The 23,513-nt window shown below is 45.4% G+C and overlaps 2 protein-coding genes across 7 annotated transcripts; one reads left to right on the top strand and one right to left on the bottom strand.

The window, feature by feature from the left end:
- Positions 1–16,550, top strand: Adar (adenosine deaminase acting on RNA). 5 transcript variants are annotated; one of them, XM_033485746.2, is made up of 8 exons: positions 2,234–2,662; positions 2,758–2,834; positions 2,938–2,998; positions 3,191–4,021; positions 4,138–4,523; positions 5,274–5,568; positions 5,635–5,825; positions 6,174–9,971. In XM_033485746.2, exons 1-8 carry the CDS (start codon positions 2,611–2,613, stop codon positions 6,270–6,272), a joined length of 1,992 nt encoding a protein of 663 aa, XP_033341637.2. In that variant the 5' UTR covers positions 2,234–2,610; the 3' UTR covers positions 6,273–9,971. The 5 variants fall into 5 exon arrangements, with proteins under 5 accessions (XP_033341638.1, XP_076382714.1, XP_033341639.1 ...); XM_033485748.2 differs by lacking the exons at positions 2,234–2,662; positions 2,758–2,834; positions 2,938–2,998 and adding an exon at positions 2–262 and having other exon boundaries at positions 3,191–3,444; positions 3,559–4,021; XM_033485747.2 differs by lacking the exons at positions 2,234–2,662; positions 2,758–2,834; positions 2,938–2,998; positions 6,174–9,971 and adding exons at positions 1–262; positions 15,764–16,550.
- jef (major facilitator superfamily domain-containing protein 6 jef) lies at positions 13,629–23,415 on the bottom strand. 2 transcript variants are annotated; one of them, XM_033485743.2, is made up of 11 exons: positions 22,715–23,415; positions 21,556–22,081; positions 21,025–21,444; positions 20,820–20,941; positions 20,532–20,757; positions 20,315–20,449; positions 19,960–20,229; positions 19,567–19,825; positions 18,781–19,074; positions 18,108–18,220; positions 13,629–17,773 (listed from the first exon to the last, which is right to left on the bottom strand). In XM_033485743.2, exons 1-11 carry the CDS (start codon positions 23,125–23,127, stop codon positions 17,651–17,653), a joined length of 2,901 nt encoding a protein of 966 aa, XP_033341634.1. In that variant the 5' UTR covers positions 23,128–23,415; the 3' UTR covers positions 13,629–17,650. The 2 variants fall into 2 exon arrangements, with proteins under 2 accessions (XP_033341634.1, XP_033341635.1); XM_033485744.2 differs by having other exon boundaries at positions 18,155–18,220; positions 22,715–23,414.
- Positions 23,416–23,513: the final 98 nt, after the last annotated feature.

The raw sequence follows: 23,513 nt of genomic DNA, 5'->3' as shown, positions 1-23,513 counted from the left end.
TCGACGGTGATTGCGTGCTCCTCGTGGACGACCATGAGAGAGAAGTCGCAAAAGCAACAGCCGAAATTGTACAGTTCTTTTTACACCATTGCTGATGGTTTTCATGATTGGGATTGTGTAATGCAACAAATGCATATGCTACGCGAGAACTGCGGCCCATCTGGAAACGAAAGCCTTATTAATACGACAGTGAACTTCTACTTTATTAACATTGCTGCGAGAAAATGCAAGAATCGTGGCAGGCGGAAGCGTTCCAAAAAGTGTAAGTACAAAGAACTAGATCATATATCAAAGTCTTAAATACTGGAAAACAAGGAAAATGTGTACTGAAATTTTTTTTTATTGAAAAGATACAAGATAGGTTTTCGATACAGAAATTTGCTATCATATCTAAGACTGTATTGTAGAGAACACATATAATAGAATATGAAAGATAAGAGAAATCATCATCACAAAACATAAGAGAGTACATATAAGTAATGTGTGAATCATTTGTAACATATCTAAAGAATCAGCCATTTTGATGTAGAATAGAATAAAATAGGAATTTACTTTTAATCCATTAATGAACGATATACGCGCCACGTGCACTTTCGATTCTCTTCTTAAACTTAGTTTAATCCGATTAATTCCTTTATAATTCCACCATAACATATTCCGTTTACTTAAAACAATATAGGGATACCTCAGGAGTATTACAAGCCAAGTAAGTACTGAAGTATAAAGCTAAGGATTGAGGAAACTGAACAAAGCCAAGATTTGCACCATTGATTGTCTGAGCATTCAGAAGACTTCTAAGGTGATCTGTGTTCCTTTGAAAATGAAGATCGTGTCTTCAATTTTAATTTCCGTCGTTAATGCTCAACATAATGAAAAGGAAGTCCGAATAAGCGAAAGTGGGGGTAGGGGACGCATCACGGCAGCCGTTGATAACCGCGGGAAACTATTTCTGGACTTACCCGAGGAGGCCTGGAAACATGAAACTAAGACAAGGAGACGTACAGTGGGTAACGAAAGTATTCGAACACTAGTATAACTTCGACTTCTACGCCATATATTTAAATAAATATACATTGAAGGGAAAAAATACTTTACGCTATATTGAAGTAAAGTATATAAATGTCAAAATACAACAAACTTTCGATTTAGTGTAAAACGTTATTTACATAATTGAAAAAATATTAAGGAACATCTAGTTTTCGTGCAACATAAATATTCGAACGCCTTATAAAATTCAGTCGAAAAGTTATAAAAACAAATTTTTTTATTAATTTTTATTACTAATTTTATACCTCTATTATTTAATAATATGTTGTTTTATATCTCTATTTTACACGATTTTATGATTTGTTTATAGTATGTGTGTTTTTTGTTGCAACTCGTATGACCGAATTTACTTCATGGGGATAGACAGTCGTCTATAAGGCACTATAATTTTTTACCTTAATTTGTTATGGCATTCGAAGGAATTTGTAAAATCAGAATGCAGTTTTGGCCTATTTACCTGCTAATATTGATGTAACATAGGAAAAATCAACCAAAAATGCATTTTAATCTTATAGATTTCGTCAGATGTATTAACAAATTAAGACACGACTGTCTATCCCCATAAAGTAAATTGGGTCATTCGAGTTGCAACAAAAAAAATATATAGTATAAACAAATCATAAAATCGTATAAAATAGAGATACAAGAACGACATCGATCTTAAATAAAGAATGATTTTTAAACTGCCAAACCTCTTGGAACATATTGTTAAACAATAGAAGTATAAAATTAGTAATAAAAATTAATAAAAAAATGTATTTTTATAACTTTTCGACTGAATTTTATAAGAAGTTCTAATACTTATGTTGCACGATAGTTAGATATTTCTTAATATTTTTTTAATTACGTAGACAACGTTTTATACTAAATCGAAAGTTTCTTGCATTTTGACATTTACATACTCTATTTTAATATACCGTAAACTATATTTTCCCTTCAAAGTATATTTATTTAAATATACGGCGTAGAAGTCGAAGTTATACTAGTGTTCGAATACTTTCGTTACCCACTGTACATGTGTATATGTATAGGAAGGCCGTGGGCCATGGTCTGCCTCCGTCTTCGTTGCACCTGAAAGTTTTTGCGCATCGTTAGCCCGATTCTAGGAGAAGAGCGCTTTCCGGCGAACTAGAGGCTTTCAAATCGACTAACCGCGCTACACAGTTTCCTTATCGCGTGCGCGGTACTCTGCGCAGATAGTGGGTCCGTGTCCGTGTTTCGCACGCTGGATTGATCAAAGTAGAGAAATTTTCGTTCGATCGAACGTGTATTATTTTTGTTTCTAGACCGATTGGAATTCGTCTGGTTGGCTCCGTCGGTGTCGTCTGCTCTTCGCGTAAGTTTTGCTCGGTTCGATTTTTCCGACGGCAATACATAGTCCGCGGTAATCCGCGGAGGCTACCGTCGCTCGGAATTAGGTTATGTCGGTTGTTGGAGGTAGCAGCAGTGGCGCTGCGTGCATCGCTACACGAGTATAATTAAAATCAATGTGACGGTGCAGTGTTTCGGGGACGAACATTTCTCGGCCGCGAGTTTTCCGCCGTTCTACCGTTAGAAAGAGAAATGTCGAACGGACTGGCGATGCTGAACAATGACAAAGGAACCACAGAGACAAGTATGAGATCCGCAGAACGTTTTCTTTGATTCATCTTAACGCGTTCAATCCTATGCGGTCCCCGCTTCGAACCTCGTGTCTCTCTTGTTGTTTAGATTACAACGCGTCCTCGGTCGATGTCAACGCGACATCCTTTCCAGCGGATCGGACGCAGGAGATACACATGACAGGGGTGAGCTTTCTTTTGTTGTTAATTGCAGTTATTTTTGAAGCAGGATCTCTTGGCCCCCACCACCGCGAGCGTTATTAACCATAGCTCATTGCCCTATTCACAGATGGAGCAACCAAATATCTCAAGGCCCATGCTGAAAAGGCCTGCTGAGTCTGAACCCGAAGGTCAGTGGTTGGTTGCACTATCTTTTGCCATGGTATCGTTATTAGTTGTCTTGCATGAGTATTCACTGTACTTTTTGTTAGAAACAAGCAGAACACAGATCACCTTACGAGTCTTCCAGGTTCTAGATCTTTGGTGCTAGAGAAAATGCGTCTGGCGCTAAGCTAATTGATTTCTATGTCTTATTTTACCAGGTGCCATCAATCCAAAGAAACGCCACAAGAATCCTCAGCCCAAGAATGCGGTGTGTGCATTGAACGATTTGAAGACCGGTGCTATATACAAGGTAGTGGATCAGACTGGTCCGACCCATGCCCCGATATTCACGATTGCGGTGCAGATAGATGGACAGACTTATGAAGGGAAAGGACGCACCAAAAAGATGGCCAAACATGCGGCAGCAGAGCTGGCTCTGAGGAACATTGTTCAGTTTAGAAACACACCGGAGGTACACCAAGCAATCAACACCTGTCAGCCTTCCATGCCCCTGGAGCCTGACTTCACAAGCGACGTCACGGAACGTGACAATCACCTAGTAAATGCTTTTAAAACATTGACACAGGAACCGAAGAGCCCTAACAAGTTTTTAGAGAAAGGACCTGTGGCGCTGATCAACGAACTCTACCCGGGCGTGGTGTACAAATGCGTATCGGACAACGGCGAGAGTTATGCGAAATTCACGATATCCGTGACCATTGACGGTGAGACCTTCGAGGGCACAGGACCGAGTAAAAAGCTAGCGAAAGCTGCGGCGAGCAAGGCGGCATTGGCTAAATTGAGGAACGTGCACAGCTCCTCGTTCTGCATACCGCTTCCCGTTCGCGTTCTGCCTAACTTCTCGAGTAGCGGCCACTGGCAAGACCAGATGCAGCTGCCCCAGATGCTGGCCGACAAAATCGGGAAAATGGTGAACCAGAAGTTCAGCGAACTCATACAGTCCAAACCGCAGCACGCTCGCCGCAAGGTCCTCGCTGGTATCGTGCAGACGAAGGGCTCGGATGCTGAGCTCATATGCGTAACGACCGGTGAGAGCCTCCTCTTTCATAATCAGGGACAATTGTTCTTCATTGACCCTCGATGGTCCTGCATGTATCCCCAACCTGAAGATCTCTACAAAACATTGACTTGCTTCTTTCAAAAGGGACCAAATGCGTATCCGGAGAACATCTAAGCGTCAGCGGTGGTGCTCTAAACGACTGCCATGCGGAGGTGGTGGCACGGAGATGTTTGTGTGAGTACCTGTACAAGCAGCTGGAACTTCACACGGAGGAGCGAGCAATAGAGTCTATTCTGGAACCCGCGAAGAAGGGTTTCAAGCTGAAACAGGGCATACAGTTTCATTTATACATCAATACTGCCCCGTGTGGAGACGCTAGAATTTTCTCACCACATGAAGAAAATGAGTCTGTTGACAAACATCCGAATCGGAGAGCCAGGGGTCAACTGCGGACCAAAATAGAGTCCGGGGAGGGGACGATACCCGTGAAAAGTAGCGAGGGTATACAAACATGGGACGGCGTTCTCATGGTAAGCACTGTACATGCGAGCTGTACTTGAAGTACACTTATTAGGGCTGTAAATAAAGTTCAACCTTCGGGTCCCATCAAGTATTTTTCAACTCTTCGGATATTTGTTTCATCAGGAACTATCGTGTGCTCGTTTTTTTTGCTTGACATCGTTTAAAATCATTGGTAAATTTTTATGAAAACGACATTCACAATAACATTCGATTTATTATAAACAAAGGCAGAAATCTAATTAAATACATTATGCGCTGTATTGACGAGATTCATTACCTTGAAACAAAAGGTTATCGAAATCGAGGATGGTTTCTTATTAATTTTCTACATCTTTACTAATTTCAATCTAGAACTACCGGAAAATTCTTTTTGCAAAATATCAAAATTATTTTGATAGTCGTAACAACTGTCCACCCCGTTTTAAGTACGCGGGCAGTTATTGTAACTAGCAGTGTATTTCGTTTGAAAAATCGCGATGTTAACTCTTGTGTACACAACCAACGCATACAAATAATTGTATACCTTTAATATTCCAAATTTTTGTATAAATTTTTATTTTGAAAATATGCATGGAGGTGAGCGTGTTCTTGGCTACCCCGTTGTCCGCACATGGGTTAAGCCGGCAGGAGAAAAATGATCGGTCGATCGTTCTCGATGAAAGTAATGTCCGAATGGTCAGAGACGGTTGGTGAGACCCGAAAGCGTGAACGTTGGCGGTTTCAGAGCACTAATAGAAACCGTTTGCTTGAACCACCAGGGCCAAAGACTGCTGACGATGTCGTGCTCGGACAAAATAGCTCGATGGAACGTACTTGGTGTGCAAGGCGCACTTCTAAGCCACTTCATCGAGCCAATTTACTTCCACAGCATCGTTTTAGGCAGTCTATTGAACCCAAGCCACATGTACAGGGCGGTCTGCGGACGTATCGAAAACACGATTCAGGGTCTGCCGCCGCCGTACAGACTTAACAAGCCTTTAATGAGCCTCATTACATCCTCGGAAGTTAGGCAGCCAGGGAAAGCACCTAACTACAGTGTAAATTGGACTATCGGTACGTGAGGTTGGCAGGTGGGTCCAATTAAGAAATCTCACTGTAAATATTCTATGCGCTCCTCAGGTCAGGCGGACGCCGAGGTGATAAACTGCACCACGGGAAAAGACGAGTTAGGCAAGCCGTCGAGAATATCGAAACAGGGATTGTTCAGACGCTTTTACAACCTGTTAGGTAAACTCGACACGATCGACGATGCTGATCAAAATCAGTGCCGTCACTACCTGGACGCGAAGTCCTCCGTACAAAATTACTCGGTGAGTACCTCTATAACTATTAGACTGCGGATTTTATGCATTACGAACATGAAGATTTAAGATTAATGTTACCTTGAATCTATCCAAATTATTAAGAGAAGAAAACAATTGCTTATCTCAAGGGGATGCAACTCGGGTAAAGACTCTGGAAGTAGGGCAATTACATATATTGGTAGATGGAGAATTTTGTCGGGACATGTAGGGTGTTATCGCTGTAACATTACAGGAAATGGAAAAATTTTAACTGCATGAACATCCGCAGTCTCGCGATGAAAATACATATATGACCGTATACGGTCACGAATCGGTGGTTCGTCATTGTTCTCTTACCTGTTTTCTGTGCGACAGCTTGCCAAGCATCAGTTAAAGGAGGCTTTTGTAAAGGCACATCTTGGGAGTTGGGTTAAAAAGCCGATCGAACAGGACATGTTCGAGGTCGATATCTGACTAAATCAGAGTAACGACAAACCGGCGATCAATGACATGGACTTTCGGGTGACAGATTATGTGGTTCCTACTGCAAACTAGATCGCTCGTTCAGCGTGTTATGATATGGCAGAATGCGGCATCAGTAAAGCATAAATCGTAGGATCTCACGCGTGTTTCACCTTTCACTTTGCGTTAGGTGATATATATATTTTATACATACATATTGTGTGTAGGATTCTTTACATACAATATGTGGTCAGAGTGTGCATGTATCGGAGGGGAAAAGGGACGATCAAAGCTAAAAAGATGGAAGAAAGAGTACGCGAGAGAAAGAGAGGGAGAGTGAGGTAATGTGAGAAAGGGTAATGAAAGAAAGGGGGGAGAGAGAGAGAGAGACAGAGAGAAAGGGTAAACGAATCATGTAATCTTTTTTGGTCTTCAAGCCGTCGGAGGTTTTACTATTCGATAGTTGCTCAGTTTAAATAATAGGGTTTATCATATGCGGCACATTTCGATACTTCGAATTTTAATCTTACATCGTTTTAGCGTAACGTCAATTTCGACAGACTTTATAGACTGGTAGTAGATCACGCAGACCGGACAAAAAGAAAGCCAGAAAGGGAGAGATGGGCAGGAAAAGAGAGGGAGTGAAATAGCGAGGGTGGGGGTTTCGCGTAGTGAACAAATGAATTTAATATTATCAGAATGTTTTTGATGCATTTGTTTTCACGAAGCAAACGATTGTGCACATATCCGTACCGTCAGTCTTCTCTTTTTTCCAAGGCATTTCGAGAATGGCGAAGAACAAGCTTCGATCCATTGATCTCTCGACATTCCACTTATTTCATAATCGCTCTAACGTATAACGATGAAAGAGTTGATAAAGATGGGGAGAAGCCGAAAAAGGAAGGGAAAAATCATTTGAAATGGGTAATCCCGAGATTTTACTCGTGCCTGCAGTATTTTTTTCTTAGGCGTTATAGGTATATAAAACAGTGATAATAACATGCATGACGTTACATCCCCGAAGGCTGTGACCGAGTATAGAGAATCGTTGGCGTGCAATTAAATTACGTACTTCGTTGCGGATGTCGACGAAACGGAACAGGAATCGATTCCTTGTCGGCGTCACGGATGCATACATTCTAGTCTCGTTAACTAAAGATCGAAGGGTCTGCACCGATAGGGCGGCAGCTCCTCTACACGTTTTCGTACATCCACAAAAAATCGGACCGTTCGCTCTGTGTGAAAGTTATACCGGTTTCGCGACACCACTGCTATTTATTGCTGCACTTCCTATTTAATTTTATCATTACGAATACTTTTTTAGTTCGGCTGAAAGTGAAACTGCTTCCTTATCGCAGCCCCTTCGATCGCAATCGGTTCTTTGATTAGCAGAACTAGGGACGTTTGCCAAAGAGATGTGACAGTTATCGTCATCAAACTGCAGGGTATTGTTTCGTACAACGTTCGATTTCGTTTCGCAAATCGTCGACAACGAATCGGCCCTCGACAGTTCGATGTTGTCACCGCTGAGTTTTCATAGGGAACATATGGGAACTATATATAGGGTGAGTGATTTAGGATCAAATGCAATGAGTGGGTGAATGTATTATACGAGTCAATAAGTAAATTAAATAAGTACGTTACGGTTACTAGTTTAGAGAATCCTAAGATCATTGCCTCACTGTGCCAGTTCTTATATACAAATTCGTGCGATTCTGCCGTAGTGACACACTGCCCGGTGTCGGTCCAGTTTTGCGTGAGAAATCTCGACGGCCGTGCACGAATGAAAGGTAACAAGAGAAAACGATAGGAGAGAAAGTTATCGAGAGAGTGAGAGAGAGGGAAAGAGGTGATTCGCGCCGTCGAAAGAGCTGTTCGCTCTAGGACAAGTATTATAATCCACACACGTATTATTAGAAGCCAACTACTTCTGCCGGAAGTGGTGTCGGTCGGATAGCGCGACTCTTTGATATTAAGTTTAGTACAAATCTCTTAAATGTTCTTCATTTCGTCCACTATATCACACGGATCTCTTTCATTATCTCAAACATAATTTATACTAATTTAAATCATGTCAGAAGAAAAGACAGAAAGGAAGAAAAGGGCGTGAACCACGTTTGTGCCAATGGAAAAGCGAAAACGACTGCTACCAAATAACGCAACGACGCCAATGAGTTCTGCAAAACTAACATGCTTGTGTTCGCTTGTTTTCTCAGTGTCTGAAATGGATGTTTTAACCGTGTCCACACTCGTTACCGCACCTCTGTCGTCTAAACATAAGTGATTAACAAATCTATACGGTACTGCGTTATCACTGCTAGTTGCATGGATCAACACTTCGACGTCCGCACCTACGATAGAAACACGTTCACCAGCATTTGCTTTCTAGCTATGAACACGACTAGTCATCCCGCGCCGGAAAAGCGTTCGGTTTAATCGACTCATCTGCATCGCTGCTCGAATCGACAGCATGCTTAATATCCAATGATGTTTAAACGGAGATCGACATCGCGATGCAAAATAGGTTGAAAATGAAGAGCGGTAACGAGTGCGATCATGGCTTCGGTGTTAACATTGCGTGTGCCATATATTAATCGTTCTCTCCTTAGTTCTCCCATTAACCCCGTACGCCTCAGACAAATAACAAGTCTTCTTAACGACCGCCATGTTTTCTCTCACCTATCGCCGCTTGCTTGTCTTCGCAACAATGTCATACATGGATTCTAGTATCTGCGAAACGACGATATAATGTCTGTTGACGAGAGGAACGCCGGAAAAATAGACCGTCGGAGAAGCAAAGAAAACCGGAAGTGATCGAGTCGACGGGGAGAGAAAGAGAGAGAGAGAGAGGGAGAGAGAATTAGAGAGAAGGGCGTCTTCTCGGTCGAGCGTTATCATTTTCATGGAACCATTGTGGTGACGAATTGCCGGTGTAACGCACGTGTCGCGATAGAGCACAGCATGACACAACTCACACGCCAGATGAACACCCGGGTTAGAGGACGCGTTATCGTTTTTTCACGAGTACCGTCGTGTCAGTATTTTACATTCTTAGGGTATAGCGTTTTTATTCGAGTAGAAGATAAGGGGACGCGCGGAGGCCGCGGCTTTTTCTCTTCCGTAATCAGTCTCTCCGTGTCCACGCCGTGTCCCACCGTACACAGATTCGATACACACACACATACCACATACCACACACAGAAACGTCGAAGTTTCTATATTACATATTGTTAAGACTTAAATATCACGTACACAGAGATCTATATATGTATATAAATATATAGATAATATATGAAAAAATGATATAACAAGGAAATTACAGCGACACGGTACATATACACAGAAAGGATACACACCGATTATAGCGGAACCACTTAATGGTCTCTCAGTGATCAAAACCTGGAGTGAGCAAATATAACTTAGCATTAACGAAGTTAAGGTAAACAAAACAGACAAAAAGTGAATACAGAAACACGCTAGTTCTAGTCTACTTCGACTTTACACCGTTTTTTCGATTTTGTCCCCTTGGAGGGTCTCGTCGCGCCGGGGAGAGCCCATAGTCGTAGAAAACATCGAGCATAATACGAACTTCGTAGTCAGCTAGAGTTTAAGCTTGACTAGTGCCTCTAGTTGTAAACTTCTGTCCGAGCAGAAATTAAGTAAATTACGATAGAGGAAAGAAGGACGAATAATAAACCTTTATTTACCAAGCGTGTTGTACAGCATTTAATATCTTGCTTGATAACGTCGTTTCCCTATGTTTCCTGGATCCGACAATCATCATCCATTTACTTTCGAATCTTGATTTGCGAAACTAATTTACTTTCTTCAAGCATGTCACTATCATTTCCGTGATTTAATACAGTATTACAACAGCTTTCTTTTCATGCTCGGGTTGGCGGTTTTAACGCTTTAGCTACCGGAAGCCTGACTGTAGGCTACATGGCGCCAATGGCTGGATCCACGTGAAGCTTTACTAATTTTTTGAATCCGGTTGCTTGAAATGAACGTTGACACTTTTATTGAATTGTGTATCAATTGCAAATAATTAATTGTGAATGTCCAATCATTTTAATTGGCTACTAGAAAATTAATGTTTAGACCCTTTCGTAATTCGAGGATTAATAAAGGAAAGTTCAATATTTTTGTCAAATGTTCGTTTCAGGAGAAATTCTTAGACTATACTACTGGAGATAATCGATTGGGTCACGAACAAAGTGATTGTTGCTGTGGGGAGGTTGTTGAAAAATCCTACTAACGATGAATTGTTTGCAAACTACGAAGTAGTAACTTACCTGTTGGTAATTATGAAAGCTCAAGCTGATATTGTCTTAACAGATTTTTGTATTAAAGAAAACTAAATAAAACTGTTAGATAATTTCAGATAGATACCCGTATTTGAAAGCAAACGTATGACTAGCTATTGTAAATATTTGCTTTGGACGTATTGTATCAGTCTTGAGCGCGGATTATGTGCGCCATTTGTGCATGCCGAGTGCTGGTCGTTAACCTAATCTCATTCTAGTCGATAAATATGCGTTACTCAATAATTAAAAAAAAAACAAATCAATACATAGCGAGGATTACGGTTAGACTCATTAAACGTTTCCGTTAAATGTACAAGCCAATTTCCCTGCATGATGCACCGCTCGCGAGCGCAGTGTAACTACATGCATGCTGCAGAGTGCAGAATCATTAGTATTAAGAACAATCGAACAAATGTATTATATCGTGGTGTAGTGGGGAAGGCACAGAATAATCGAAGCCCGCTTTTTTTTTCTCAAACTGTATATTAATTACATAGTTACTGTATATTACTCTTCTTCTGGTAATCGCCTATTAATAGCGCTATACCTATAGTACAGCCGTCGTTATCGCGCTTCGCACATGAGTCCCTCGGCAGACCTCGATTCATTGAACTCATTGCCACCGATAAATAGGCTCTCCAATGTTTACACAAACTATTTTTCAAAATGATTTCAAAATCTAGTCGGATCCGCCTTTTACCAAAGATTCATTTTCGTTTCCTTCGAATACATAGCACTATTATTGCTTCGTTTCTCTTCGATTTGCAGTAAAATCTCCGATATGTAAGCCGTCGGTTCTAGAATACGAAGATTTCGTTCTTCGAGCCTCGCGGCTCGTCTTTATAGTCGCCGACACCTCGTGAGAAAGAAAGAGAGAGAGAGAGAGAGAGAGAAATAGAACGAAATTCTAGTCGAGTGAAACTACCTGGAAAGGCAGCGGCCAGCACCGGCGGCAGCCGGTGCACATTACTATGAATACATTCTAGTGCTAGAATAAAGACGATGACATAACTTTTTTATTTCTAATTTTTTTTTATATATCGGTCACATTTTTCCGATTGAAATGATACCAAACACGACATGCTTTAGACCTTGTTCATTATACGTGGCGAGTAACTTATTTTATTTGCGAAGAAAAGCATTAGGAAAATCGATTTTTAACATACGAAATATTAAAGGCAACGTCAAAGAACGTGTGTACATATGTCGTACGAAAGAAAATATCAGTAAAGTTATGCTATTCGAGTCTACGTTCGACGACGGGAAGAAAAGACTACGGCTAAGAGATGACGGCAAGCGAAAGGTCGTGGCTCGGTTTAATTACAGTCGTCTGAGGACGAGCCTACGCCTGAAGTGTATGAAGGTACAGTTTACTGTACTTTTTCCATCACAACCGTGGAATTTTAAGAGGTCGAACATCGAGAAAGAACGGCACTGTTTAGATACCATGTCCTCGAAACTCGGCGCCGATAGCGCAACGGATGGGTTACAGATGTGGCAACGAAGGGCAAGGGTTGGAACCGAAGCCACGTTTTCCTTTGAGAACAAAAGTCAACTCGTCACTCTTGTTCGAATCGTTTGATTACGGCGCGACAACGGCGATATTCGTAAAGCAATGAAACAATTGCCGAAGTAAAAATCAATTTGCCACGATGATTCCGTTCGGCAAAATTCCACGAAAACATGAGATAATAGCCTATGGAAAACAGGTAAAAAATCAGGCGAAGAGTCGCACATGATCATCCGCCGACGCGACGCTCTCCCGTAGGCCACGATAGACTAGACAATTCCAAGGATGATACGCAACAAAACAATTTAATGTAGAATATAATTTTCCACTTATCTAATTATGCACAATGTCAATACAGCTTTTCAATGTACAGTTACTGTTAATATGTATAACAATGTATTTTACTTATATAATCACAGTGATAACAGAATCAAATGAATTAGACGTTAAGTGTTAAAGTAAATAAATGTACATAATCGAAATTATATCGCGTTTGATTTTATTGTAATCAGAAGTATCTGTCCAAGGTATATCATGTTTGGTCTCATTTTAATCAGAGAACTATCAGCAATATGTTGGAAAAAGAAAAATCAGTATTAAAATGTTAAAATGAAAAAAAGTTATGTCATTGTATTGCGAGTTGTATACCGGGAATTCGAGTCAAAGGAGACTCCGTCGAACCTTAGCATCGACGTAGCGAGAAAATCGATGAATTACGGGGTCGCAGCAATATCACGGCGTCAGTGATGGCGCACCGAAGTTGCGCCAGGACGAGAGACACTACTGTACTTCGAATTGGTGGTAGCCTATCGTATTTACCGAAGTAACAATTTTAAGGAGGAATAACAACTCGGAACGAACGATTCCCTGTCAGTCTTAAAAAGCATCGACAGCGACCTTCTCGGAAATCGTTTAAACGATTCAAACGCGATTCGACCCCTCTCGCTGATATTTTATCGGCAGCGAGAGCTTCGTCCACGATACCTGGCGAGACGAGGCGACCACGTGCGAAACGTTTTTCTCTCACACGAACGCGTTACATCGATCCCGTTCCGCTCCTCTTTCGTCGACTTAACTCCTATATGATATGTATCGAGTTTGCCGGTGTTGTTCTCTGCCGTTTACGCGTGCGTGTTCTTAAAAAAAAAAAAACAAAGAATAAACACGTGTACGTGTGTGTCTCTGTATAGGTCTGGGTGAAAAGTATGCTCGGAAATGAATGTTGCACGGAGCGATAGATCGCGATCGAACTAGACGGCCGACAACTATAAATCCGCTACCGATTTTCGATCGTTAAGGATAGTCCGCCGCTATTGATCTCTCCCACGATTCCGACGCGCTCTCTGTACAATTTTGTCTCTTCTTTATCTTACCTCCGACCAGAATCCGAAAAATAGTACGCTAGTTCGTGTCTACGTGTTAGGGAAGACTTCGTGCGAACGTCGTCGAGGCGTTCTCCGGTGATGTATCGTCGTGTTCCCGGTGTGTTTGGGCCGAGGAGTGCGCCGATCCCCGCGAGCTTGCGTCAAAGAACGTGGAAAAACAAATCGGTTCTGATCTCATTCCGTTTATTTCGAGCACGCCTTTCACCGGCGATTCACAAATCATCTTGTAGGCAAACCGACGTGCACCTTGCGAAGCACAAACGGAAACGCGAGCGTCGATCGCGAACCGATCAGGCATGGGCGATCATTTCTTTTTTTTTTAGTTTGTCGAGTGTACGAGAAGAAAGCACGAAGTTCAGAATTCGTTCGAGAAACTCTACCGGCACAATTTCCAATTCAAGCAACATGGCCATCGAATCGACTTGAAAAAGATATTCTTAAAACATTTTATGCTTTCTACTGTTTTCAATTCCACCTAATCATTTTTACACAGTCTTAACAATCATCGTCGAACATTCTCATGCGCCGAACATCTAAATTGAACTGTGGCTTTTTGTACAGCCGACTTTCTTCTAGTATATCCGATACGATTCCACGACGATATGTCTCCTACGATATGCAAATGCACCGATCACACGCGCGCCCCCTCCCCCACTCTATCGTCCAGCCAGCCGTCCCACAGCGGAGGCGACTGCATAATTGGTGGAAACAGCGCGCGTGGGAGAAGCCCCGCCTCTCTAGAATTCCCGCACTGTGTAAAACCGCTCGAGCGGGCGTGGCTTCGTTGCTCCCAGAGCCATAGAATTGCCCTGGGGCAGCAATTCGTACCCATGCCTGATCTGGAAGCTCTCGAAACAGCGTCAGCTAACAGCACTAGCTAAGGCGAGTAACAAAAGTGTAACAGCGGACCAATTCCGAAACACGTTCATGCCCTAACATCTACAGCGATGGTTGATTCGACACCTATTTACCAGCCTCGTCGCTCGTGCGCATGCTTTTGTAAGGCAACGAAGATTGATCCGCGATCGAGCCATTTGTTTCGAAAATGTCGCAAGTGATTCACACGGATCGATTGTTCAGTATAGATTCTACTACATTCTCTGGTGAGAGAGCGAGTCGGAATTACCGATTGCACAGTTAATTGAAGCACGATGCAAGATCTTGGATATACGTTTCGTTTCACGTTGAACATACAAAACACGCGGCGTAAACAATTTAGAAATACTTATACACGTTGTTGCTAACGACGACGTATATTTTACCGAAAAATTCACCAGAGAATCGTTGCTCGCGCCACTTCGGAAGCAAACGGCTCCAAACACGAGTCGCGACGAGAACGCTAACTACGATTACGTTTAGTCCTAAAGTTCTACTCGGTTTCGGTGGAAGGTGTTCTCGAAAAATGTAGCACTGATCTCTGGTGTGGTTCACTCCGGCACACACACACGCACACACACTCACGGTTCACCGTGCGACCAGTACTGATCTGTAACAATAACGAGCTGAATCGCTCTTGATGTGTACGACGATATGCCTTACGTTTAGCTTTAACTTCTATATGGTATGTAGGTACAACGTAATCTCTAGCTTGTGCCACGGGAAACCTGATTTCCCTTCGTTTGCCGGTACCGGGGCTCGGTCGCGCGAGGAGAACCGATTTCCCTTCGACAGTCGCTCCCCTGGCAGTGCCTGGGTGTCCACTTTGGCTCGTCCTAAAATCTCGGCATGGCTTTCTAGTTTGTAATAACTCGATCAGTAACCACGCAGCAGTCAGAAATTAGCGACATTGCTGGAGGAGAGGCTTGCCGTAGACGCAGAAACGAAAATAATGTCTACGCTCTCGGATTGTAAGTTTCTACTTTGAAAATTGATCGATCGGGAAACGTAGCATTATTAGCGTGAGATCGTAACAAATTCTTGCTATCAGAAGATTCGTTTCGCGCGTTCGACCGTGATAGACTGTTTCCACTTTGGATATCAGCCATTCCAGAAAACAATGTAATCTCTTTCCACTTGTTTTCGCAGCAGAATAATCTCTCGTTCGCGCGTCTGTGCCACTGATTCCCGTTTCACTTCGAATTCAGAGAGATCTAGATCGATGAGAACGGAAGATCGAGCCCTCCCCGCACACCGCCAGCCCCGCGTTCGCCGGCGTTCCCGTCTCCGAGTAATCGTCTTCTATAATTCAACAGTATCATACACCTATCACGAGAGAACGTGTGTCTGCTTACATGGTAAAACAGTACGATACGAGCTACTTCGATAGAGCCTCTAACCGGTTACAAGTGATATGTTTTACAGAATGCAACACGGAACGAGCAACGTTCAGCCTAATAGAACTGAAAACAAGGGTCAACGAGAAACACGGGTTTTTAATATCCACACGAGAGAAAGAGAGAGAGAGAAATATATATAGAGACAGGGAGGTAGAGAGATAGCGAGAGAGAATTATTTACAATGAGTGCTGCCGATTCTCGTGCTCTTTCCTTTCGTTTCAGTTCCTTTGATCCCGGAGGATGACGAGTACAGGTGCGCCCGGAGAATCACGACGAAACGAGAAGCAGAGTATTGTAGATACACGATAATACATCGAGGCGCTTGCACTCGAAGACACGGCCTTGTTCGAACTCCTTGGATCGTGCTTCGCGAGCTCCGGAGGACCCTGGAGTATTATCAAACTGGCAATTCTAGATCGACATCGGCGACTCGAACGACACCGCGGAGTGCAAGTCCGTAAGATAAATAGTTTCGTTGAAGCGACCACGCAGATCCTGCGTTCTGCCGTACTACACGTGTCAGGTATAATTAAGTATAGCTTCGAAAGATAATCGGATTACTCTGCTGTACAATCGTATTTTTCACCCGGCCGGAACGGTCCGCATCACGCGTGATCCACTTTCAGGGTCCCCGATGGGCATTGGTGTCGCGTCTGGTAAGGAAACTTCGTACTGCTCTTTTTCATACGTTTCAGATTGCGTACATTTTTCAGGAGACTGATCGACAATAGGAGCGTCTTTTCCAGCTGGTTTCGACCTAAAATTCCAGGATGTTAAATAAATTGGTTTAATAAATAATACTACTGGAACAACCTCTCTGTACCTCGCATATCCCGAACGTTCGTTTAAAGATCAGACAGTTTCGATTGAAGCACCGATTGCTCTATGCAAAATAGCACGATGAAGTTTAAACGTTATGATCAAGTTGAAAATGGCGTATCATTCTGGTTTTGCCTGAAGAGACTCGGCGGGGCCAGAAAATACAACGTCGACAAATATTCCATCGACCTGCGAACTCTCAAAGTTCAAATGCTATCCAAATTCTCCTCTTGATCGTTAATAGAGAAGACTAATTCTTGAATATTTAGGGAATGGATAGTGGATGAGAAAGAGGTTTTTGAAGTTCCCTCACCAGTCGCGCCATCACTACAGCCAGTTTTTCTCCTGTTAACAGGCCTCCGCCCGAGGATCCACCGATAATTCGAAAGCTCCCCTAATCGCGTTCGGAGAAGCATTACGCGACGGGACGACGCCGTCGCGCCTACCACCGCGGGAAACATCGGTTTCAAACCCTCCCGGTTGATTCCTCGATCCAGGAGCTTCCGTTTCCGCGGGCATCGGCCCCGCCCCTCGGTGCCCGGTGGATCGCGATCGAGCTCGACACGATTACGCCAACAGCGTGCCGCCGGTTGCGTGACCGTTATGAAACCGACGGTGATATGCAACAAACACGAAAATTGAGTAAACAAGATAGCAATCCGAGCGTATGGCGTCTCGAGTACCAGGCACTTTCGAATCGTCGGTCAGTCTTTTTCGCCGATCTCTTTGGCTCGGTTAAAAGTGCTAGGACGTTAGAATAGCAGGGCCGAGAGAGGACAATCGGAGGGGGTGTTGTCGACCGATGGATCGCGGCCGAACAGAGCCCCGTTACATAAAAAGGAAAAGGGTTTAGGCTCGCGATCGGCTTCATAAGGGTGCAGCAGACGACGATCAATGCCGTATTTACAATAAACGCGACCCGACAGGGCACCGACGAGCTGCCGAATCTAGTCTCTCCTGGCTTCCGAAGGGTCCTGCCGGTGTCTTATCGAACCTGGCGCTGGTTCTTGGTTCTCCAGAGAACGAGCCGGTTGTCGACCAGCGTCCCATGATCATCCTGATCACCTCAGGCAGGATCGATCGTCCAGGACTGTTACCATTCGTAGTCGTGCAGATGGAAGGGATTCGTGCATGGTTGTTGAGCGTGTAGGTGGGTCTCTATCGGCGGCGGCTTGATCAGGTCCAGCTCACTTCGGTTGATCACTTCACTGTAGAGCTGTCGATCAGACCGAACAAAAGTGAGAACGTTCGCCGACGACACGTCGGTAGATTGTCTGTTGTGAGATTCGCAAAGAAGCCTCGTTAGCGGACCTTGGATCTCTTATGCACGTTTTTCTTTTTATTGGAAACACGAACATGAAAAGATTCAAATGAAATTCTACACTCGGTGTAGAAGGTTTCGATGGCGCACAAAGATCCGCAGTCTGCTCTTGTCAAACAATATAGAAAAAAGATTGTTTCGTTCAGAGAGTATAGCCTTGCGTAGAAGTTTTCGTTCGCTACGGACGATTTCCTCGCGGGACGTTCTAATTAGAACGGTTTTACTAAACCTGGAAGCTCCTACGGATATACTCGTCCTCGCCTATGCCAGTCATACCGTAATTATATCCACCTCCGCCGCCGCCGCCACCGTTCAGAAATGGATTCGTCGGGTTCACGGGACCTGAAACCGAAAGACAGCTGGAGAGGTTCCAAAAGAAGCAATCTATATACTTGTGATTAGATACGGTAGATGATGGAACTGATAGGGCAACCCGTGGCAGTGATTATGATACACTGGCACTACTATGATCCGCGGCCTAATTAATAAATAAGGAGAACGCGAGTTACAGTAAATTTTCCCTAATTGACGCTCAAACTGTGCACAAAAATGGACAGTTTGGGAGATACAAGTTCTAATTAGGGAGATACGATTATTCGAGCCATGTGGCTTGTTTTTATAGTCGTTGACATAAATTGGTGACTATAAAAACGAGCCGCAAGGCTCGAATAATCGTATCTCCTCTTCCCAAATTGTTCATCTTTGTGAACAATCCGATCGTCAATTAGGGAGAATTTGCTGCAGCTGCTACGGGGTTGAATAGCAAATAGAATAAAATAGCAAACCAAACTAAATTCGACTTACTCACGAATCAATCGTGAAACTAATTGTCGCTCTCTGAACAAGATAGAAAACTGCGCATCATGTTAATTAGGGTTTACACGGTGTCACAAGGATCTCACCTCCGTTCGCGCCAGGTATACCAAGGTTACTGCCCGCCGTTTGGTAAGTGGCCCCGTAGCCAGTGTCCTGATTGGCCAGCTCGTGCAGACGGGTGGAACTAAGTGCCCTGGGTATGGCGTTGCTCGGAACACCGTGCGGTGCCAGGTGCGTGGCCTCCGCCACCTGGTGAGGGTCCTCCGTCTGCGGCAGATCGGACACGAAGCCGGTGTCCTTCCTGTAGAAGTTGATGAACACGAACCCGCCGAGAACCACGACGCAGGACAGCCCGTACGCTCTGAATGTCGCGGTCGTGCCTGGGAAAATCGACCAATGTAATTATAATTAGACACGATTGAAAGCGGCGGGTTTGTGCAACGGAGAGCTTTATAAATAAAAAGGTCGAAATTTTTCTCTCGACAGACGGATGCTAGGGTCCCGAGAACCCCGACCAATAATAGAGCAATCCCTCGTGAATATTGCAAGCCGAATCAATATGGAAACGCTCGCATCTCGAAGAGGATCGATAGAGCATTGTTTCTGGAGTTGCATGGTCGACGGTCTGGCTGAGAACGAGGGGGTTGCTTCTTTGGGACCCTGGCCGGGCTCCCAGCAACGAAGCCACGCCTACACCGAGTTATGAAGCTATTCTACACGTAATCAACTTGTTAAGATTTTTAACGGAACAGGCTGGTCAAAGTACGGCGTGTTCACGATATAGCGTTGTTAAAATAAGACCGCGAATCGGCGCTTGTAAGAACGATTATCTCGTATCGCGAACGTTCCTCCGAGATAATTTCGGCACTTACCGTAAGCATCGACGAACATGCCACCAATTACAGCGCCGCAACCCCTGCCCAGACCGTGATGAATACCTTGCAGCACACCTTGGGCGCTGGTTCGCAATTGCGGGGGTGTGTTGTGGGCTATGTAGCTGCAGCACGCAGCCCACACGGCTGCGTGGGTGATGCCTTGGATGAACTCGAAAGGCAGCACCCACCAGGGTCTCGTCAGCCAGGAAATATAGAGGAAACGGAACACGTTCCCGCCCAGCCCCATGCACAACACCTGTGACAATTGAAACGAGCGGATTTCAAGCGGAAGAAGATAACATTCGATCGCGAAGAAAGATATTATAGGTCGTGTTTGGAACGAACCGGGACTAATTAATTAAATCGGTCATTGATTCGTGGTTGGACTACCTTGACATGGCCGATCTGCCTAATCAGCTTGAAGCTGAAGAAGTACGCGAATATCTCGGAGACATGATTGATCACCGAGGCGACACCGAACAGGGTTGGCGTGCCTCCGTAATCCTGAAGATGCCAGAAGAGGAAGGTGAAGATGAGTCCGATGCCAAAGCCCATGAACCAGGCGACGAACAGGAAGGACGCGCACTTGACGTCCTTGAACGTCTTCAGCACCGTCACCCACTCCGGGATCTCTCGCATCGTTTGAGCAAACATTTTCGTCTGAAAGCGTTGGCACGCTCGTTGGCACAGCTCCAAGACCCCGAGTACGCGGCAAACAAGGAATGAAAGTAAATCAATTTCGTACCTTGCCTTCCGGAGGCAACGGCTTTGGGTTCACCGCGGCCGAGGAGTCTTGAAGCGTCGGAAGATTCAGCTGTTGGGACAGTTGGCTCTGCAGCTGTTCCTCCCTGGTCGGCTCAGCCGGCGGTTTCACCACTTCCTGAACAGAAACCGGAGGATCTGAAGGCGGTTCCGATCTCAGCGGATATCATCGTCCGAGGTATCAACGCCCCGGCACTCACCGGCTCCGCCACTATGATGTCGTACTTGAAGTTGATCTGCGTAGCGGTGATCAGAGCCGCGCCCATCAGAACGCTGAAGATCGCGAAGCAGATCGTGTAGTTCTTCTCCCTCAAGTCTGGGCCGCAAGGGTGTTCCGGGAACGCGGTGCTGTGGTCCAGAGCGATCCCCACGAAGAACATGGCCAGACCCCAGCCCAAACTGCCGAACATGCGCTGGTGGCCGTACCTGAAAACGAAGTTGAAGCTCGAGACTCCGGGGACTAGATCGCGGGCTGCAGGGAACGCTACCTGTCCGCGTCTTCTCCCAGCAACGTGATCACCGCCGAATCTGCTAACGTGATGGCGGGCGCCGCGAAGAACTCCCCGACTATCACCAACAGCAGCAGGAGGAAGAAAGTCTTCTGGATGTCCTGCAACAACATTTTACCAAGCGTTACAAAGTAAGGTCCGATTACCGTTCTCGCACTTCGGGCAGCGGTTAGCAATAATTTACCGATAGTCTGTAGACGATGGAGCTGAACACCGGCTTCACCCATCCTTTGTTCTCCGTGGCGTCGTAATTGGCAGCGTCGGCGACGGTGTGTGGATTCTGACGAGAGTGCGGCATCCTGGCGTAGCGTTTACTCCGGTTCAACGTGTTGGCGCTGCGTTTGGTCCTCGCCACGGGCACCTCGACGTCCTCTTCGTCTTTGTCGTCGTTCACTTCGTCTTCCTCTTCGTCCTCTAGAAACGCTAATTTGCGAACGTTCTTCGCTGGGTCTTGCCGAGAATGTACGGTTTTTTTCTCCTGCGACGCTGCGTCCTCCTCTTCGACGTCCCGCTTCACCATGACCTTCGTCGGCGGTGGTTTCGCCTTGACTTTGGTATGCGTGTACGCTTTCTTCGGCGGTCTTCCGTCGTCCAGGGGTTGGTTCTGAAAGAAAAGACGCTCTGTACGGTTGGACAAGTGAGAAAGGGAATTCGTTGCTGATTAGAGCCTGACGTAGTTGTATATCCTGAAGAGAAGAAACCCGGCCGAACTTACATTGAGGAACCGTTTGTACTCGAGAATGTCAGCCGGACGGTTTCTTCGTTGCAACGTCTCGAAATCTATGGTCTTCGCCTCGGAGTTGGCCTCGGTGTCTTCGAACACCAGTTGCTTGTACTTGAGGTCCTCCACGGGGCTGTCTTCCGTCGTGAGAACCTCCCTTCGGATCCTGTTGCTCTCGTGCTGGTTATTATTCTGGTCTGGGATAGTTTGCACGGGTCGCGGATTCATTCTAGATCGTCTCCTGATCGTCTGCACCGGGACGTCCTCGTTTTTCCTCAATCTCTCGAACACCACGTTCTCGGCGACCTCTAAACAATCATCGTTCGCCGGATGATACAGACCCTCGCTGCTGACGGACCTCTTGACGATCCGACGGTCGGGATTCGACGCTTCCAGATACGAGCTGTTGTTCTTCGGCACCATGCAGGACGTAGGCGGAGGCTGGATGAAGCCCAGGGGCAGGGTGAAGATGATCCAGCATGAGAGAGAGGCCAAAAGTATCAGCTTGCCTTTCTGCCACCTGCGACGGAAAATGGATCACTGGAAATCGATTGGCCCACTTTTCTGCGAGTCGCGATCCGCGAGATCCTCCGTTCTTGAGAGGCGAGGACATTCTCTACCCTTGACTGGGTAAATCGATAGGAGTAAACCTACATTTACTTTGTCGTCGTAATCAGATACGTCGAGGGCAGGACACTTCAGGGGTGAACCTAGGAGTTTAGCGAAGATCAATGTTAGTCGATCCATCTAGTATCCGAACAATCTTAACATTTCGAAATGGATTCTACTCTCTTCTACATTGCGAGGCAAAAGTTATTCACGAAGGCGTATGGTTTAACGATCCTCCAATGGCTACCATGAAATCGCTACCACCGAATCGCGTTCCCACATTTCGTTCCCTTCGATAAATTATTTGGAAACTCTTTACTTCTGCGAATCGACTAAATGCGTGTTACCACGAACGGACATATTGCCACAGCCAGCCTTTAATTATATAACCCATTAGTGTACATGTTACATCGAACGCTAGGCTCTCAAGGAATTGTGTAAGGGAAAGATCGAAGATCAACGCGATTAAGGAAAGAACGAACTGTACAGTCTGGTAATAATGCCAGCCCAGGTTGACCGGACGTCCTTGTTACAACAGCCTCACCTGTCAGCCAGCGATCCCCAGAAGGGCGCGCTGAGGAACTCGATGAAGGGCCTGAGGCCGATGAGGAGGCCGCACTGGCCAGCGTTCATGCCCATCTGCTTGAAGTAGACCCCCATCAGAGGGAACAGGGAGCCGAAGGCCGAGTAGAAAAAGAAATAGAAGGTCTTGACGGTGAGCAGCTCCTGGTCAACGGCCCCGAACAGGTACTCGATCACGTCGCTCTTTCCGCGGATCTTATGGGTCGCCTCCTTGGGCTCCGGGTACAAATTAGGGTCGACCTCCCCGGCGGCATGCGGGTCCACCATGGGCCTGGCACCTGGCACCTGGGGCAGCGACCTGCCGGTGACCTGCTGCGACTGCGGCACACCCTCGCCAGCCCCATAATCGTAATCCTCGTGTCCATAGTTCTGCATGACTCCGGCCGAGGACCGATCTTAGGCAGCCCCGAGCCTCTTCTTCGTCCTCGTCGGCGAACGAGACACTGCCGGCCACTGTCAGGACACCGGTCACTCTCTTCACCACCGTCGTCGCGTCGATGCCGACGATCTATCCCAGACCTGCGAGCTAGCGGACGGTCCGTTCGTCGTCAGCGGGTCCCGTCTTTTCGAAATCGCCAGCCACAATCCTTTTAGACGAGCGTCGAATCGATGGCCAACCGTGTGGCACCTTTCGCAAGCGAAATCGATAGTCCTGCCAGTGCGCCCGCGCAACTTTCCACCCCCGCGGGTACCCCACTAAGCCCGATTCTCGCGTTCTCTCTCTCCAACCATCGCGGCCGCTGGTCGATCCTCCCTCTCGC

Source organism: Megalopta genalis, chromosome 15, assembly GCF_051020955.1.
Source record: "Megalopta genalis isolate 19385.01 chromosome 15, iyMegGena1_principal, whole genome shotgun sequence".
Lineage (NCBI taxonomy): Eukaryota > Metazoa > Arthropoda > Insecta > Hymenoptera > Halictidae > Megalopta > Megalopta genalis.
This window is presented reverse-complemented; position numbering and strand designations above follow the sequence as displayed.